The sequence below is a fragment of the Micropterus salmoides genome, unplaced genomic scaffold, assembly GCF_014851395.1.
Source record: "Micropterus salmoides isolate LMB-PRFRI ecotype aquatic unplaced genomic scaffold, ASM1485139v1 Ms_hic_scaffold_10, whole genome shotgun sequence".
Classification (NCBI taxonomy): domain Eukaryota; kingdom Metazoa; phylum Chordata; class Actinopteri; order Centrarchiformes; family Centrarchidae; genus Micropterus; species Micropterus salmoides.
The window spans coordinates 26,152,473-26,170,998 of NW_024040041.1; the positions used below are offsets into that span (position 1 = coordinate 26,152,473).

The window sequence follows — 18,526 nt, forward strand, 5'->3', positions numbered from 1 at the left end:
GTGAAACCATAGCATTTCTATCACTTTACATTTGTATATATTAATACCAGAAATTTGTTTTGCACCATGCAAATCCCCTCCGTGCTTCCTGTCTTTGAATTAGCCTTTGGGACAAATGTAGATCACATGGCTCTGATCGTGTTTGTGTGCATGAAGAGATCCACCAAATCTCAAACTTCCCATTATGGTCATGAGATATATAAGAAAATAACAAACCATCACCACTCCATTATGAACTTGTGTTTATTGCAACCTCTTGGAAACACCCACTAACGTTACAAGACAACAGAAAGAGATATTTCCGTCAAAGCTTTCAGCCAATCGCGTTGAGAGAGGTTTAAAGCCATCGATGGCACGCGGTGCCTCCTCACTTCCTGGTTGAAGATGGCGGATGAGAATGAGACAGCACCGATGCCGGAGAAAGAAGATGTAGAGGACCACGGACACTGCAGCGACTGTGAAAATGAAGATCACCACTTTGACGACGGGTAAGGCAGGCTTATCAGCATAGCGGAGGAAAATATGTCACATTCCTGTACACTTTAGCAAAGCGAGTGCAAGCTAAAGCCTCGGCGAGCAGTCGGGACAGACAGCCATCGCTGGAAGTTGTCCCGCCCACTTGCTTTTATCCTATTGGTTAGAAGCGGCATTTCTTATCAAAGCTTTGATATGATTGGCTGAGAGTGCGTTCTGTTCCTTGTGTGGGCGGGCTTTAGGCGCCCCTTCCTTCAGCTCTTGTAGCAAGGCGTAGTAGGGGGGTAGAAAACCAAAAGTAAGCTAGTGATGCAATAAACCCCACATCTACTGTCACTGTACAACTTACAGACAAAAAGTCCAGTCTTTTTTTTAGAAAGTTGATGTTTTGACATAATATTCACACGCCGTTGTTGGCTGCATGTAACTGATGCAATTCATGACAACCCCAGTTGACATTTAGCGAGTTAGCTTGCGTGCTAACATAGTTGTCAAACCCCTATTGTCTGTAAGTGGATCTCGGCGCAGACAGTAAGCTGAAATCAAAAGTGAAACAAGAAAAACCTGCATGTTGTTGCACATGGAGCTTGAAAATGATTTCTGTCTGGACTATTGATGATCTCTCTAAATCACAGAATTATGACATGTCCTAAATCAGCCTAGCTCTGATTATTACTTAAAAACAGGCGTAGATGGAAATCCTACTTTGGCTGGCATTGAACTCTGTTAATGTTTACCAAGCGAAGCACAAACATGAAAGAAGCCCAAGCTTGCAAATATCAAGGCGTCTCCTGCTCACGGCAAGTACCTCCATCTATTTTTGGAAGCAAATTGAGAGACTGTGCCCTTGCAAGACAGTGGTTTCCAACCTTTTTTGTGGCTCGTGACCCCTTCAAAGAAATCAGTGTCCTACTCTTGACCCCCTCCCAGTAAAAGGGGGGGGGGGGCACATCGTAAGATTGGTAACTGAAAAATATATTATTCTACATGACGCCCCACTACTGTAAGGGGAAAGTGATGTCACTATTTATTAACAGAAGTGAAGCAGCTTCACTGTTGCTCTTTTCAAGCAACACATGTAACTCCCCATGCACCCAACACACACACACACACACACACACACACACACACACAGAGGAACAAAGAATAGTTCTTGCTGTTAGCCGGTCTACTCTGTTGAAATGGAAGCCTGTGGAACAAACTATTGAATGTTTTGTTGTCCATTGTCCCAGTCTGTCACTGACCTCTTGTACGTACATATGACACGCCTATATACCCAACACACTCTTCTTCCAGAGGTCATGTGATTCACCATCTGTGCTGGTGTTACAAATACAGGCCAGTGCTTGGCCTCTCTCCCCTCTTGGACACTAATGAGATTATCCTCTGTAAGTATGCGATCTCTCAGGCCAGAAAACGGGATAGCCGGGTGGGGGTGTGAGGCTCCTCAGGTCAAGACAATGGGGATTTACTACCTGTGTGTGGTGATTTTTTTTATAATGTCCCTTTTTGGATTTCCTGTATCAGCATATACAGCGGATAAAGGAGATGAAGAAGGATACAGTCCGTATCTTTCTAGTACATCATATGTGTCCTGATAGTTTCATGCTTGTCTTGCAGATTGATTGGTGTAGTTATTTTGTTCCCTGTCCTAGAGCTACACCTGACACTGTCAAGGCAAACAAACCACTATGTTATTCTGTCACTGAGAAATGGTTCTCAAACCAAGCCTATGAAACTAAAACTGACTTTGTTTCACTACTGAAACATGAAATGGTGTTAGTAGGTAGCAGGGAGAATAACTTTAATTTTTTTATGACTTTTACTTGTTGATAAGGTGTGTGTGTGTGTGTGTGTGTGTGTGTGTGTGTGTGTGTGTGTGTGTGTGTGTGTGTGTGTGTGTGTGTGTGTGTGTGTGTGTGTGTGTGTGTGTGTGTGTGTGTGTGTGTGTGTGTGTGTGTGTGTGTGTGTGTGTGTGTGGTTTAAGACAAAGGTGTGTATAATGTGGCTTTAATCTTCCTCATGTTGAAAGGGTATTCCAGGTAGACATGTAAAATAATAAGTTTTGACCAGGACGTGGCTTTCCTCTGGGATAGTAGACTAATACGGTTGCCTTCTATATCTGTCCTGTTTTAGTGACAGAGGTCTGGGTGATGACACTGGCGCTAAGAAGAAGAAAAAGAAGCAGAAAAAGAAGAAGAAATCTGGTGCCACAGAAGCAGTTCAGGACCCCCTTGCCAAGGCAAATGATTTTTATTTTTGAAATGGCATGTTTTAAATTAAACCATCAAATTACCTAACATTCAAAATGAAAACAAAACCAATCTAATTCAGGTGTGACTTCACCAAAGTTTGGCATTACAGTGGTTACAGCTCTGCTACAAGGTGATTCTCAAAGATGTTAAACAGAAATCATGATACAGTTTCCTAAATAATAGTAATCCACAGACCGAACTGTCTGTCTTTACTGAGTTAAAATGTCTGCTGACGTATGGCTGGGTATTGTAGTGCTCATGGCTGAGTTGGTGTAAGCATACTATTGGGGACTGTGGCATATAGAGATTTACACACTGCTAGCTCACAATGCAGCACTCTGCTGATTAGACCTGCATGTTCACATCATTACGTGTCTTATCTACCTCAGTCTTAACAACTCACACTAAAATGGATGGACTTTTAACAGTATTGATTTCTGTGTGCTTCTCTTAAAAAAAAATCCTCTTGACTTTCTAAATAGGTGAATTCGTTGCCCGCTGATAAACTACAGGAGATCCAAAAGGCCATTGAACTGTTCTCTGTAGGCCAAGGCCCCGCCAAAACCATGGAAGAGGCAACTCGGAGGAGTTACCAGTTTTGGGACACACAGCCCGTGCCCAAGCTAGGTATGACATTTGTCAAGGCTTTTAATTCTGCTCTAACATGTAAAAACCCACAAACAAGTGAATGTCATGTATCGTGGGTTTTTTTGTGCTTCCTGTCAGAAACCGTTTTGTTTTCCTTCAGGGGAGACCGTGACATCGCATGGCTCCATTGAACCTGACAAAGACAACATTCGTGAAGAGCCATACAGCCTCCCACAGGGCTTCAGCTGGGACACCCTCGACTTGGGGAACCCTGCTGTGGTAGGAGAGTGTATAAACACACATCTTTTAGTAACAATTTCGTACCCTTTTGTTTTAGTTAGCTAGTTTTTATTTCAGGGCCAATCTAAACTTGTCCATCATTCATTGTTGCATCTGTTATGTCAGAGTGCAGCTGGACACTAATGCTGAGGTCTGCAAAACAATGAAAATTTAATCCAAAAGAAAACAAAGTTGTAGCTTGTGTACTCAAACACAAACTTGTTGCCTCATTTTGATTTTAATACCAAGAGGATAAGATACGAGAACGAGCAGTAATGCATTTTGAAATTAAATTTTACAGATTTTAAATGTATGACATTATTTGTATTGTCATTAGTGCTTAAAAAAAAACAGGTTGGGGTTGGCGGAGCATTAGCATGTATGTTTCATAAATATCTTTGATCTGGTTCATTTATCTTTTTCTACATTACTCTCCTGTGTTTTGTAAAGGTCATGAATATATGTCTAATACTGTCATTTTTTTATAAAACCAGCTGAAGGAGCTTTACACGCTTCTGAATGAGAATTATGTTGAAGATGATGACAACATGTTCCGATTTGACTACTCCCCTGAATTCCTGCTCTGGTAATTATTTTCTGATTCCTGTATTGTACCTGGCAAGATGTTAAATTAAAATACTAACAACATGTTCATGTTTCATTGGATACACTTTGTATAAAAAATTATTTCAGATTGCAGCACAGTAATCTGATTTATCTCTTTCTCAGGGCCCTGCGACCCCCTGGCTGGTTGCCCCAGTGGCATTGTGGGGTGAGAGTTAACTCCAACCAGAAGCTGGTAGGCTTCATCAGTGCCATTCCTGCTTCCATCTGTATCTACGATATGTAAGTAAACACAACAGTGCAGCATGAAAGTGTAATGCACTGAATCAGTTATATCACATGCTACATAAAGTAGGATTATTTACTTTTCTGTTTAATTATCTCACTCACTTCCACTTCCCCTCTCATGTACGTAAATGGGGAGGACACAAAATTAGAAACACCTCTCAATATAATGTAGTCCAGTACTACACCATCTTTGACTATGGCCTCAGTAATAAACATAAAATTTAATTGCTTAATATCACCAAAAACCTGAACATTATAATCTTTGTAAAGGTACGTAGATGTTATAGCAGAACTGTTTTACTGAATTGTATATAAATAGATTGTATAGGTGTATCTAATAAAGTGGCCACTCGGTGTACATATATTTCACAGTCTTATGATTTACACTTATAAATTACAATATAGAAATTTTGCGAGTTTATAAAAACAGTGTGTGTGAATTGAATAGAATAAGTAGAATAGAATATTATGGTTAAATTGAACAAACAAATGTGATTAGTAATTATAACATAAATGGTATTCAATACTATCATAAATGCTTTCTCAAAATTCACTGTAGAGTTTGTTGCCGAGGTACTCGCATAATGAATCGTTTTCCTTGATGTTTAGCGAAAAGAAAATGGTTGAGATCAATTTCCTCTGCGTCCACAAGAAGCTTCGCTCCAAACGAGTTGCCCCAGTCCTGATAAGAGAAATCACCAGACGGGTCAACCTGCAGGGGATCTTTCAGGCTGTCTACACTGCTGGAGTGGTGCTGCCCAAACCTGTGGGCACATGCAGGTGGGTCTGACAGAATGGCTCTTCACATGCTGTATGCACAGACCCATCTCGCTTGTACTTACAGAGTTTCTTCGCACAGGTACTGGCACCGCTCTTTGAACCCACGCAAATTAATCGAGGTGAAGTTCTCCCACCTGAGCAGGAACATGACTATGCAGCGCACCATGAAGTTGTACCGCCTGCCTGAGGTCAGTGGAAAAAGCACAAGTTTGACAAACACAAAAGGACAACATTGCTCTGCCACACCTCTATTGTTCCCCTCAACTGTCTTCTTCCCCTCAGGCTCCTAAGACTCAAGGTCTGCGGCCGATGACCAAGAAGGATGTGCCGGTGGTGCATCGCCTCCTGCGTGAATACCTGAGCCAGTTCAACCTGGCGCCTGCCATGAACCAGGAAGAGGTGGAACACTGGCTGCTGCCCCGGGAGAATATTATTGACACTTACCTGGTGGAGGTAAAAAAATATATTGCAGAGGTTTTTCCAGAAACATGTTTTTCCTGTTAAATAATTCTGTCTTGAACCCAGGCTTTATAAAAATGTATGTTGTTCTCTTGACAGAACAATGGTAAGGTGACTGACTTCCTGAGTTTCTACACACTGCCTTCTACCATTATGAACCACCCTGTGCACCGCAGTCTAAAAGCGGCATACTCCTTCTACAATGTGCACACCACCACCCCCCTGCTGGACTTGATGTCTGATGCCCTCATCCTGGCCAAATCGGTGTGTTCCTCTTCAGTCCGTGTGTGTTCTCTGAAATGTCTACCCCCTGAAAACTAATAAGATTTTTTTTTTTTCTCCTTTCTTATCTTTTTATGCAGAAAGGGTTTGACGTCTTCAACGCACTGGATCTAATGGAAAACAAGACATTTTTGGAGAAGCTTAAGTTCGGCATCGGTGATGGAAATCTACAGTATTACCTGTACAATTGGAAGTGTCCCAGCATGGGTTCAGAAAAGGTACATTTTCCGGGACGACTTCTTTTTCTAAAGGCAACATCATAAGCCAGGGGTATCTGTATGGAATTTAGTTTTCCCCTTTTTTATTTGCCGTTACCTGCGTAGGCTGTAATGGGCTGCCGGGAGACGTTACACACAAAAGTCAGATTGTTGCAACGGTGAATCATGCACGCAAACCTTTTCGTGGAGTTTCAGTCAGCAAACACTGTCTCGTGGTTGCGGTGATTCACAATTTCTTTAAAACCCATTTTATTGACTTCTGTTTTTAAATCACCATTGATTTCTCACTCCATAATAATTTAATGATATTCATTAAATTTGCCTTTTACTTTTATTACATCATTACTTGGTATCAGCAAGAAATTACCTAATTTATGTCTTCTCTAGTGTACGCCATATTTCTCAGTTATTCTTCTTATCCCACTAATGTGCCGATCACACTGTACCTGTAAAACTTTCTGAACTGTCAAACTGAATGAAGCGCTTTCCGAAGCACCAGTTAGGATTTGAGGCTTGGGTCATCATCAGTTATGTGATATTCTTCATTTGACAGTGCGTTTAACAAGGGTAAAGCTTTGTTGCTTTCATACATGCGATGATAAGCAAGAAATCTGTTGTGATTACATGCAGAATTACAGACATACTCCATTTGGTGATACCAGGTTTGGCGGAGATCTGTACTCTACTAGTGAAATTTATTATATCATTAATAAATATTCTTATATTGCTGAGAAATACTGAAATAATGTGATATAATAAATGAATCCATGCCCTACCGTCCCTACTGGTTTTCCATGCTTTTGTCCTTTAGCCGGTTTGACCATTAAAGAAGTCTTCATTAGCTATCTTTGTGGTATTAAAAAGGTCTTAAGACTTCTTAAATGTCACTTGGTGAACCCTGCAGAAACCCTGTAACTATAAAAGTTTCACAAAATGTGCTTGTAACTACTTCCTAACAGCTCCACATTTTTTAATTTTTTTTTTCTCAGGTTGGGTTGGTGCTGCAGTGACATCCCTTTACGCCACACACACAAGTGTCACCAACAGGCCAGGAGACCACACCATCGCACTGACCACCTGACGGATGGACTGACTTCCTGCTTCAGGAACTGAAAACCCACCGCCCATTTTTACTTTTTTGACCTTTTGAACTTTGATCTGCACTACCGCTGCCAGGCGGGGAGGCAGGGAGAGTCTTCGTGCTCTTCCTTCTCCCTCGATCACATGGACCTTAAGCCAATGTAGTTACCATCCCAAACAACTGTATTTCATCTGAGAGCTGTCTTGATTGTACCAAACACACATACACACAAGAACAGTTTGCACAAATACCAAGCACTCACTGTTGGCATACCTACAAAAACATACAATACATGTAAATAATATCAAACATTACTGCGGATTATGCCCTAACACATACAAACTAGAACATACGGTTTTATTTTATTCCTAAACGTTGGAAGTGCTTTTTGCAATTAAAATAAATCTGTCATCCTTCAGTTTTAGAGATAAACAAAAATGAAAAATCAAAATGATGAAAAAATATTTTAAAGAGGAAAAGGTTAAAAAAGGTGAGGTAATAAATACCAAAAGTGGACACCAGATAAGGGCTTCTGTTAAGATTTCTCTTGTCATGCTTGACCCTGTGTCTCTTTTTAAAAAAAAAAAAAAAAAGAAAATTTTCATCAGACCCTTTGTTCTGTCAATCATTATGGAGTTGTTTTAGCACTGCTTGAAGATTTTTATGCCAGAGTTGGCATTTGTCTTATGGAGTTCGTCTCATCTGTCATGACCCTCCTCCCCAGTTTACTGCACTAACAGAAGACTGATTACAATGGAGCAGCTCAGTTGGAAACAAAAAAAATCAGAATGGTTGCAGACGAGAACACATTTTGTCAGCAGGGATCAGATTTTTAATGACACCTCTTGATTAAACTGTGTCCGTTTCAATGTCCACCCTTATGCGCTCTCAGGCTGGAAAGGTCTGCAAACACTTCAGTTGAGGTGGGAAATGTGCCTGAGCGTTATTTCGAAGACTTGTTGAGTTCAGGATTCTGACTTTGCTTGAGGGAATCAAGTGTTGAAAATAATCATGAACATTAATATAAGAAAATAGAAAAGCTGATAGATCTAGCAAAAGTTTAAATGCACACGGCACCTCCTGTGTTTAGTTCTTTGCTGTATAAAGGCATGATCATGGTTTGTATCTGTCTCATTCAATGAAATAACATCACTTATATTATGCTTTTATAAGCTTTATTTAAAAAGTGACAACACAATATTATTAACCTACGTAATATGAAATATGAGCATTGCTGGTAGCATTTCACCTCAATACAGCATTTAGAGCTCTACCCTGATCATGCAGGTGACATCAGTGAAGGTATGTGAGGGTGGATGTTGGAACGGGGCCCATGGACTTCCAGGACGTTGTGCAGGGTTGGTGGCGATGATGACTGGGGAAAATGCCCCACTTAAAGTGTTTCTTATGTAAGATGTTGGTTCTATTTGCAAACTGATGTAAAACAATAGTGGCTCTCATGGTATTATGATGCAGGAAAAGACTGTGAAGATGCAGGTGAAGTTTCCTTTTTTCTTTTTTTTTTTTTGGAGCAAAAAAATAAAATCTAGAAGTTGCTGTGAGGTTCTGTCAAAGGATTTTTTTTATGTTCACACAAATTAAACTCCATCAAATCAAGGCGGCAACTTATGTAGTTACAGTAAATCACTGGCAACAAATCTTAACTCAAGGTCCACCTGCTACCTCTTTCATGAGGTTTAAACCGGAGCTAAGGTAAAGAATTTCTGAACTGCAGCAAAATTATTGTGGTTCAACTGGCAAATTTTGTTGACAATATTACTCCAGATGATGAACTGACAGGGTGTTTGGAAAGGCTCCCTGCCTTATCAGATGAATAGTTTACATATACCCATACAAAGAGGTATTGCTGTTTTTGTGTACATACAGTACAACTACTAACACCACTGACTAATAATTCTGTACAGCTCTACATTTTAAACTAAATAAAGAATTAACATCAAGAAGACATTTCAGCTGTGTAATTAAACAAAATCAGGTGTTTTAAAGTATTGAAAATGGAGTAGAATAAAATAAAACTCAACACATTTATATTCCACTGAGCTTAATAAAACAGAGATTTGTAGGATTTGTAAAAATTAGGCTGTTTTTAAGAATTGATTATAAGATTATTCTTAAGGTCTCAGATAATAGTAGTAATAATTGTATTGTATAAAAGGTACCTATCTATTTTAATATATATTAATAATAGTTTTTGTTCATTGTATTTCTTCATAAGGGACACTTCAGGTCAAGCAGACCTTTTCTTTGAAATTATGAAACATGTCTTGATTTTATAACGAGGCGTCTCTCTCATACTGAGCTTAATGTTGATTGGTCAGAACTGCCTGACGCGTACTAAAGGATGGCTCTAATTGGGTTTTATCACCTGTCAGTTATGTAGGTGGTACTTTAACGGCGGGTGTAACCCGGAATTGAACACAGTGGCCGACATCTATCTGGTCTATGAACAGCCTCAATGATTATTTTCGGGATAATTTGTGTCGCTTTGGTCATATTTATATTAAAATATGTCTTCAGCAGCTCCGGGCCCAACCCCTTTGAGACGGATACTCGTGAACCGTTGAAAAAGATGGTTCACGACAAGAAAGAGAAAAATAAAGTTCTGAAGCAAGGTAAACTTAATTACAAATGTCTTTTGCGCCTGTTTGTATGTCGTAACCTTTTAGCAGTGGTGGAAGTATTTTACTTACGTAATGTAGCGATATAACAGTGTAGAAATACTGTGTTACAAGTAAAAATCCTGCATTCAAAATGTTGCTTAAGTAAAAGTACAAATAAAGTATTACCATGAAAATATACTTAATGTACAAAAAGTAAAAGAAGGCCTCCTCATTATGCAGAAGGGCCCATTTCAGAATTATTTAATTTAATTATTTCCCTAGTGATGCATTAATGTGTTTACCACTTTATTGTTGTGGTGGATCAAATATTAACTACTTTATCTGCTGGGTAGCTTGTGAAGTAATGTTTTCACTGATGCATTTTATGTCAATCGACTATCCAGTAAATATTTGTTCTCTTTCTGGAATCCGCAGATTCACTGTTGTGCCATTTTGACTGTAGCCACGCTGTTGTTTGAATGTTTTACTGTCCTTTCTGTAGGTTTTGTGGCCAGTAAAGTACCTGACAACCTGGATGCCATCATCATTGGCAGTGGGATCGGTGGGCTTGGGCTTGCGGTGCTCCTGGCCAAAGTTGGAAAGAAAGTCCTGGTCCTGGAGCAGCACAGTCGGGCTGGAGGATGCTGCCACACGTTCTCTGAGAAGGGCTTTGAGTTTGATGTTGGTGAGAAGGATGCCTCTTGTTTCTTTTCATGAATATGTTGCACCTAAAATTAATGAAACACTGTGAAGGTTTCATTTATCATTTGTCATTTGACACTCTGTAAAGATTTTTTACCCAGCATCAAAATTTGGGCACTTAAACATTGTGCAAATATACATTTGTTTGGGTGAGGGGAATCATTTCCTGTATTCTGTCTTTGGGATGTAGCCAGATGGGAATATTTCAAGGCAACAAACATTTACTTCCAACAGGAAGGTCTTGGTCTCATAAAACCCTGCTGCGTCCACATGTTTTCTGCCTTCCTCCCTCAGGAATCCACTACATCGGCAACCTGCTGGAGCATCAGTCGTTCCGCTGTATGGTAGACCACATTACTAATGGACAGCTGCAGTGGGAGCCTCTGGAGAATCCGTTTGACCATGTAGTGCTGGGACCACCGGAAAACCGCCGCCGGTATCCCATCTACAGCGGCAGAACCCGCTTCCGTGAGGAGCTGAAGAAGTGCTTCCCTGGAGAGGAGAAGGCCATTGATGAGTACGTGAAGCTGGTCAAGGTGGGATCTCTTTGCATTACAGATTGTCAGGTAGTTTAAAGTATCAGGACAAAATATTGATTATCTGCAGCTTCAATACAAAAACTGACATTCATTGTTTAGGGTAAAATGTTTTTTCAGTAACATCTAGCCTTTTTTTTCTCTACTTGTTTAAATGTGCAAAAACTGCTAAATGCATTTTCATAAACTGTACTTTTGCACAAAGAGGCTTCATTATCTAGATTTCTATTGGTATCGTCAAGGGCCCAAGGGTTGGCAAATCAAAGGTCAGAATAATTGGCGAGGCCTCTTATTAGCTGAGAAGTTACATAACTTTACCCAGACTGAGTTACAATAGTGTTTTGCTTTGACACACAGATAAAGAAAAGTCACTTTCCTTATCTTTGTGGTGTCAATTTACTGAATCTGTTCATATTTTCAACTTTTTTTTCTTTCTGTTAGCTGTTTGCAAACATTAACTTGAAGGCAAAACATTTTAAAAAAATATAGCCACGAGCGGCAATGATCGGGATCCAAGCAAGTTGTGAAAAACTCAACATTTGACATTTTCCGAGGAGAAGAACAGACGCAGACGACTTAAGAGATTAAAGCGATTAAAGAATTTGCACTTTGATATAATTGCGGAAACGCAAACTTGATTTTTACAGCATCACCTTGTGATCAGAGAGCATCATTATATGTACCTGACTACTGGGTGAAATGTTCAACCCATCTGCGACATATTGTGTTTTAAAGTTTAAGCTACACAACACAGAGAAAAATAAGAAGCACGTGTCACGGGATCCAAATAAAATAGAAAACTACTATGATCTGAACACCCCCATTGTCAGCAAGTCTGACTCAGTCACCTGGGGATTTGAACCCTGCACCTCTAGAGCTCCAGAGTAGGTGACTTACTGACTGAGCTACTAGTGAGAGGCAGTTTCCACACACCTTCTCACAAGTTGAGGTAGTGACGTGCATGTGCCAGACATGGTAGCGTTTGAAGAAAGACTTGTGGAGATATAGATGTTAATTGCCGAGCATCTGAACAGATGTGTCAAGTTTGGTTACAATAGCTTAAGCTAATTATGATTTAAGGGCATTTATGTAAAATTGTACGTAAATAAAACAGATTGACTTATCAAAATTCTTTTGACAGCTTTTGATAGGTGAAGTCCGTAGATGAACCTGCCAAAGTTTCAGGTCGATTGGTAAAACCGTCTGGGACGAGTTCGCAAAAATAGGTTTTAGAGAAAAGTGATAAAAAGTCGTATAATTTGACATTTTTAGAGCAGAAGACCATTGGAGCAAAGATGCAGATGAATCCAGAGATTAAAATAATGAAAGATGTTTGACTGTAAATGAAGCTGTTTTTGAGATAATTGCAAAAACGCAAAGTTGATTGTTATAGCGCCACCATTTTATTTGCCTGAGTAGTGTGTGGAATTTTCAACTTATGTGCCAATTTTGGCAATTTTTGCTGTCCTAACACTTTTAGTGGTGAAAAAGAAGGAAGAAAGAAAGGAGGAAAGAAAGAAGAACTTTCATTCAAAAAAGACACAAGAGGCGAGTAAACATTAACAGGAGATGGATTCTTAATAACAGAGTTACATTATGATACAACTTTCACTTTTCTGTTTCATGGGCCTAAGAGATAATTTCAAATAAGTACCAATATGTGCCTTTTTCCCCAAATGGTTCTCTGTAGTTTCAGTCTTTAAGTATTCTTCTATAAGTCCTTCTGCTTCCCCATCTTCCTGTGGAAGTCCATCCTCAGTGCATGTATTCAGAGTTAATTTACAAATGTTTAAAGTTCCACAGTCAAAAAACATCTTACTTTGTAGGATCATATCATCAAATATACTAAACAGCAACCTTGGAAAATATAAGTGGGATCACTATGGAAATAAAACTAGTGTCTTTGTCAGTCAGTTATAACCTTGGTCAGTTAGTTAATTATAGCCGTCATCTGTGTGTCTTGTATGTTTTGTCTTCAGAAAGTTGCGCAGGGCATTTGGTTCCTCGCTTTTCTAAAGCTCTGCCCCGTCCCCTTGGCTAAGTTCCTGGTGTACACCGGCCTGGCCAAACGTCTGTCCTCCTTCTTCAGAATGGCACCCTGCAGCCTCACAGAAGTGGTCAATAAACTGACGGAGAACAAAGACCTCAGGGCTGTCTTCGGCTACATCTTTGGCACCTACGGTACGCCAAGCCGCAGTTCTGCTGGTGTAATGAATTTATTTCTTCAGGATTCTGCTCATAGTTTTCCTTCTCCGATCTGCAGGAAACATGCCAAAAGATGCCAGTTTTTCTATGCACAGCTTGCTGGTCAATCACTACCTGAATGGTGCCTGGTACCCGAAAGGTGGAGCCAGTGAAATTGCCTACCACATGATCCCCATCATTGAGAAGGCTGGTGGTGCTGTTCTGGTTCGAGCCCCAGTCAATCGCATCTTGTTCAATGGCGCCAAGGAAGCTTACGGTGGGTGTGATTTCGTCAGATTTGCCATACACAATCATGTCCTGCAGCTCCCACAGAGAGGAGATTCACTGCTTTCGTTTCTTTGTTTGTTTTTTAATGGTTTTAGGTGTGAGCGTCATGAAAGGTCAAGAGGAAGTACATATCCGTGCTCCTATGGTCATCTCGGATGCTGGCATCTTCAACACCTACCAGATGCTGCTGCCCAAAGAGCTCCAGGCCATGCCAGGTGAGAAATAAGTGCTGCAACTCATTATTAGTTTTGATTAATAGTCTTTTTTTTATTTTTTTTTTATTAATCAATTGACCCTATAGGTATAGAAAATGTCCAAATATAGGTAAAATGCTTAGCTTTTTTGTCCGACCAACAGCCCAAAACCTTAAGATATTTAATTTACAATGATATAAAATCGAGAAAAGGAGCAAATCTTCACACTTGAGATGCTGTAGCTGGATACTGTAACATTTTTCCTTAACAGATGAGTTAAACAATTATCAATTGTTGTTGATTAATCCTTTTGTGGAGTGGTTCACTAGCTTGGTTTCTATACAAATGTAGCGCAAATTAGAACCAAATTTTCAGAACATCTGCAAAAGAAAATGAAATGAATTCACATGTCCACTCTACACTCTACTGAAGTGGCTCTCAAACTGGGGTGGCACTAAGGGGGAGGCACAAAAAACATGTGGATGGAAACACACCTATTGACTAATAATTTCAGCTCTAGAGGGATGTACGTGTTACATATTTTTAATTCACTGACTCCCACTTATAGCTGTCAGTTAAGTTGAACTGTGTGATGTGACACTCCTGTCATGCAGCTATCCAGAAGCAGCTGAGCATGATGAAGCACGGTGAAGGTGGCCTGAGTATTTTTGTGGGTCTGAATGGAACAAAGGAGGAGCTGGGCCTGAAGGCAGACAACTACTGGATCTTTCCCGAGAACAATTTTGATGAACTGTACGTTGTCTCTCGTCATGTGTCTGATTCTTGTTACAATTCACATTTGAGTTACGGCCACACATAGACCAAGCTACTAAAAAAAACCTTTAGGTTGTAAGGTGTCATAGGGCACTTTGTGTTGAAAAGTGGTGGGGACATAAGGGCTCAGATGACGGTCTTCAGCATATGTGATTTTTGGAAATATCGATCAATCGAACAACGCCTAAACCACATCTACTGTATAAAGTGCATGTAAGTCAGCACAGCGAGCCTATCCAATATCACCGCGCTAAAATACGACAAAATAGAAACAACTTTAGGAATAACTTTAACGATGTTAACCAAAGATAATAAATCAACCTTAAATTGATATTAAGTGCATACTTTTTTAACGTTAGAGAAACAAGATGTCATAAACACAACTTAGCAGCTGATTTTCATGTTCACAGGGAGAGAACGGAAAAGTTGGACGATAAGAAACTGTGTCCAGAATTTGTTAAAATTACTGATCGGCACATGCACGTTTTAGGGTCATTTTTAGAATCAGTAGGGTTTTTTTGTTTTTGTTAGTTTTTGTTTTTGTTAAAAGTTACCTTTTTTTTTTTGGACAATGCACATTTGTTTCTCATTTTCATGTTTTCTTATTGTGCTAATAGACCTTTCATTTCTTAGTTAACATTTCTAGGTGCAAACTACTTTTCAGAACATCTTTAACAAATTATACTTTTAAAAAGTGATGGGGACAAAATCAGCCATTTCATAAAGTATTGGGGACATGTCACCAGCATCCCCAGTGTAAATGATACTTATGAACGTGTTTTTGAAGTTCTGGTCAAACTCAACATGCAAATCACAAAATGTGGCATTTCATGTTGCAAGTATACACTGCTTGTCTATGAAAAATTAAATGGCACTTAAAGTCGCTCCAATGTAATTCAATGTATAAAATAGCTGCATTTTTATTGTGTGGACTGACCAAGTGAATTCAGGTGGAGGATCTCATATATATAACTTAGTATAACTGAAACATGCATTGTGAAACAGTTAGAACATGCTTTTAGGATTGTATTCCTGATAAGTTTATTAAGTTTGTTTAGAAATGTATACCCAACTATCCGTGCAAACTCGCCAGAATGATCGGTTTTCTTTTACAGGGTGGAGAACTACATGAATGGAAAGAGGGAAGAGTCTGCTAAAAAAATACCTCTCCTGTTCGTCGCCTCTCCCTCTGCTAAAGATCCAACTTGGGAGGAAAGGTCACCAGGTACAGAAACTGTGCTGTGAGGCAGCTTGTCATTTTTTACAGTGCAACTTCATGAGTTGTAGCAATGAACTGACTCCAGAACAGCATGTCACCCTGTTTGTTTTATATTCTCCTCTTCTTTCTGCACGTCAGGGAAATCCACCTTGAGTCTGGTCAGTTTTGCTAAGTACGAGTGGTTTGAGGAGTGGAAAGATGGCAAAGTGTCAAACAGAGGGTCGGACTACAAAGAGCTGAAGCAGGCATTCATTGATTCTATTTTGGAGGTGGTCTTGGATGTCTTCCCTAAGATAACCGCAGACAAGGTAACATTTCTGAATCTTTCTGTTGCCTTCTCACAGCTCATTAGCTTTGGCTGCTGTATGGATGGAGCACTGAGACTTATCACAAACAAAAAGGCTCTCACACATCACTGTTCTTTGTAGGCTTGGGTAGGCAGGTCCTCTTTAATCTTCTGTTGGGCGACATTTCTTGGGTTGCAATCATCTTTTTATATATATCCACCAAGAAATGTGGGAACATGTATGTCCTTTGTTCCCAAGATTAGGTAGAAGAGCTTTTCTTTATGCTGCTCCAACTGCCTTACAACTCCTGCACCAAATGTAAAGCTGCAAAATGTGGTCTCTCTCTCTCTTTCTGTGTGTATTTAAATCAGTGATGTGAAAGCTCTGTACTCTCCCTGTGGCTTCTTCTTGATTAATTCTTGATGTTAGTCTCATTAAGGGAGCAGTGTGTAGGATTTAGTGGCATCTAGCAGTAAAATTGCACATTGCAACTATTTGAATTAGCACTGGCCTCACCCTCCTGTTCCAAGCATGTAGAAGAAACTATGGTGGCTGAGAAACTCATGCAAAAGGCCCTGTCTAGAGCCAGTGTTTGGTTTGTCCATTCTGGGCTATTATACATGATGTTGCAACAGGGTGGACCATGTCAAAGGGGACTTTATAAGGTAATGAAAACGCTATGATTATACACGTATGAAAACGTATGTAAATATTCTGCAAATAGAGCCCCTAAATCTTGATCGTCTATGCTGAACCTTGAAGTAATTGTTTGATTGTATGACATTTGGGACATTTTATAGGATGCAGTCTTTTATGTCTTAGTCATTCATGATTTTGTGATCACATTTCTAATTTTATAACATTATTTTGTGTTATTGGATTTATGGTGTTTATAACTCAACGTTATTGTTGCCTATCTTAGCCAAGAAGCTCTAAAAAATGAGAGCATTAATCTCAAAACTTTCCTCTAACCTCATAATTAGACTGAATTGCTGTTTTGTTTCTCTCCATTCACATTTTAATCGCTGAACAAATTAGGATGGTGATTCAGAAGTCTGAAACCAGGCTGGCTTTCTTGGTTTAGTAAGAACATGTATAATATTCACATCCTGTTTATTTTTTTGTTTGTGTAGATTGAGTACATTGATGCCGGAACCCCCATCACAAACACTTACTATATCGGAGCCCCTAAAGGTGAAATCTATGGAGCGGATCATGGCATCGCCCGATTCAGCCCTGAACTCAACGCTATGGTGAGACCTCAGACTCCACTGAAGAACCTCTATCTGACCGGTGAGTCCGACTGTGCAGCAATAGCATCCTTTAATTCTCAACATGACTTTACAGTATGAACTGAGTTCAATATATTTCGGGTTTTTGTGTTGCAGGTCAGGATGTGTTTCTGTGTGGCTTTGCCGGCGCTCTTGCTGGAGCTCTCACCTGCGGCTCGGTCATCCTCAACCGCAACCTTCATCTGGATGCCATCGCCTTGGCAAAGAAAACAAAAATTCTTAATACCAAATTGAAAGGGGAGTAACTGCCTGACAACATTCTGTTGAGGTACCATTATATACTGTAATTAATCAGTACTTGAAATTACATAGAAGGGACAAAAGCCCTGTATAAGGAGGCTAAAAGAACCGGATAAATTGACAGATTTCGTCTAACAAATGAGTTATTATTGCTAACACGAAGTGGAATAATTCATTTTGTTGTGTCTGTACTTAGAAAAATGCATAACTACACTGATTCGTGTTTCAGTGTTTGAAAATTGCAGTTTTGAAAATTGTGAGTAATGTCTGAGCTTTCACTCTGTGCCTGTGGTGTGTTTGGTATGAAGTTTTTAACAGGTTTTTGACATTAAAGGGTACAAACAATGAATTGGTTGCAGTTTGGTCTTTGGTGTGTGTGGAAATATTTTCACAATATTTGGTCTGATATTAGTTGATATTTTGCCACCTTTATTTTTTTTGCACCAACTGAATGTCACATTTCTGCAACTCAATCATGTTGTCACTATGAGCAATAATAATATACAAACAGGGGGCAAATAGCTGGATAAGAGATCAAATGCAGATGCTTCCATGCACCAGGAATCACTCAATGGTTTGAGTTTGAAAATGTTACGGTAAAGTGTAAGACAATGTTCTCCACAAGACATAATTATCTATCTTCCAATTTATTTAGTGATGTCTGTGACTGTCTCTGATGCTATATAACTTTTTCTTTATGTCTGCTGCACTCAGGCACAAGAGATCTTGATCTTAATGAGATGACCTGATTTAAATAAAGGTGTGTGTGTGTGTGTGTGTGTGTGTGTGTGTGTGTGTATAAATGAGGGAATAATATAAATAGTGTTAATCCTTCCAATAGAGTTCCACATACTTGGCGAGGAGCACTGAAGGTGTTCTGGAGGCTTGTGGTGGCCTGACTCCATACTAAGACACTTTGTT

General features: G+C 39.6%; 2 protein-coding genes across 2 annotated transcripts; both read left to right on the forward strand.

Annotated features, from left to right (window-relative positions):
- The first annotated feature begins 334 nt into the window (after window positions 1–334).
- nmt1a (N-myristoyltransferase 1a) lies at window positions 335–8,388 on the forward strand. Its single transcript, XM_038705223.1, has 12 exons — window positions 335–488; window positions 2,611–2,716; window positions 3,212–3,356; window positions 3,478–3,596; window positions 4,091–4,182; window positions 4,326–4,442; window positions 5,058–5,228; window positions 5,308–5,416; window positions 5,511–5,681; window positions 5,787–5,951; window positions 6,050–6,187; window positions 7,177–8,388. Exons 1-12 carry the CDS (start codon window positions 385–387, stop codon window positions 7,195–7,197), a joined length of 1,458 nt encoding a protein of 485 aa, XP_038561151.1. The 5' UTR covers window positions 335–384; the 3' UTR covers window positions 7,198–8,388.
- A 1,302-nt stretch (window positions 8,389–9,690) lies between these two features.
- Window positions 9,691–17,954, forward strand: retsat (retinol saturase (all-trans-retinol 13,14-reductase)). The gene is made up of 11 exons (XM_038705212.1): window positions 9,691–9,901; window positions 10,392–10,574; window positions 10,886–11,127; window positions 13,107–13,308; window positions 13,391–13,588; window positions 13,695–13,814; window positions 14,408–14,546; window positions 15,683–15,792; window positions 15,925–16,094; window positions 17,207–17,366; window positions 17,462–17,954. The coding sequence occupies exons 1-11, from the start codon at window positions 9,745–9,747 to the stop codon at window positions 17,608–17,610; spliced, it is 1,830 nt and encodes a 609-aa protein (XP_038561140.1). The 5' UTR covers window positions 9,691–9,744; the 3' UTR covers window positions 17,611–17,954.
- Window positions 17,955–18,526: the final 572 nt, after the last annotated feature.

What these genes read in the sequence shown, in the direction of transcription:
- nmt1a (XM_038705223.1), top strand. Translation starts at nt 385, where the DNA reads ATGGCGGATGAGAATGAGACAGCACCGATGCCGGAGAAAGAAGATGTA. An exon ending in TTCAGGACCCCCTTGCCAAG is followed by an intron (nt 2,717 to 3,211) that starts GCAAATGATTTT and finishes CTTTCTAAATAG; the next exon opens with GTGAATTCGTTGCCCGCTGA. An exon ending in AGTTGTACCGCCTGCCTGAG is followed by an intron (nt 5,417 to 5,510) that starts GTCAGTGGAAAA and finishes TCTTCCCCTCAG; the next exon opens with GCTCCTAAGACTCAAGGTCT.
- retsat (XM_038705212.1), top strand. Translation starts at nt 9,745, where the DNA reads ATGATTATTTTCGGGATAATTTGTGTCGCTTTGGTCATATTTATATTA. An exon ending in AGAGCTCCAGGCCATGCCAG is followed by an intron (nt 13,815 to 14,407) that starts GTGAGAAATAAG and finishes CCTGTCATGCAG; the next exon opens with CTATCCAGAAGCAGCTGAGC. An exon ending in TTGGGAGGAAAGGTCACCAG is followed by an intron (nt 15,793 to 15,924) that starts GTACAGAAACTG and finishes TCTGCACGTCAG; the next exon opens with GGAAATCCACCTTGAGTCTG.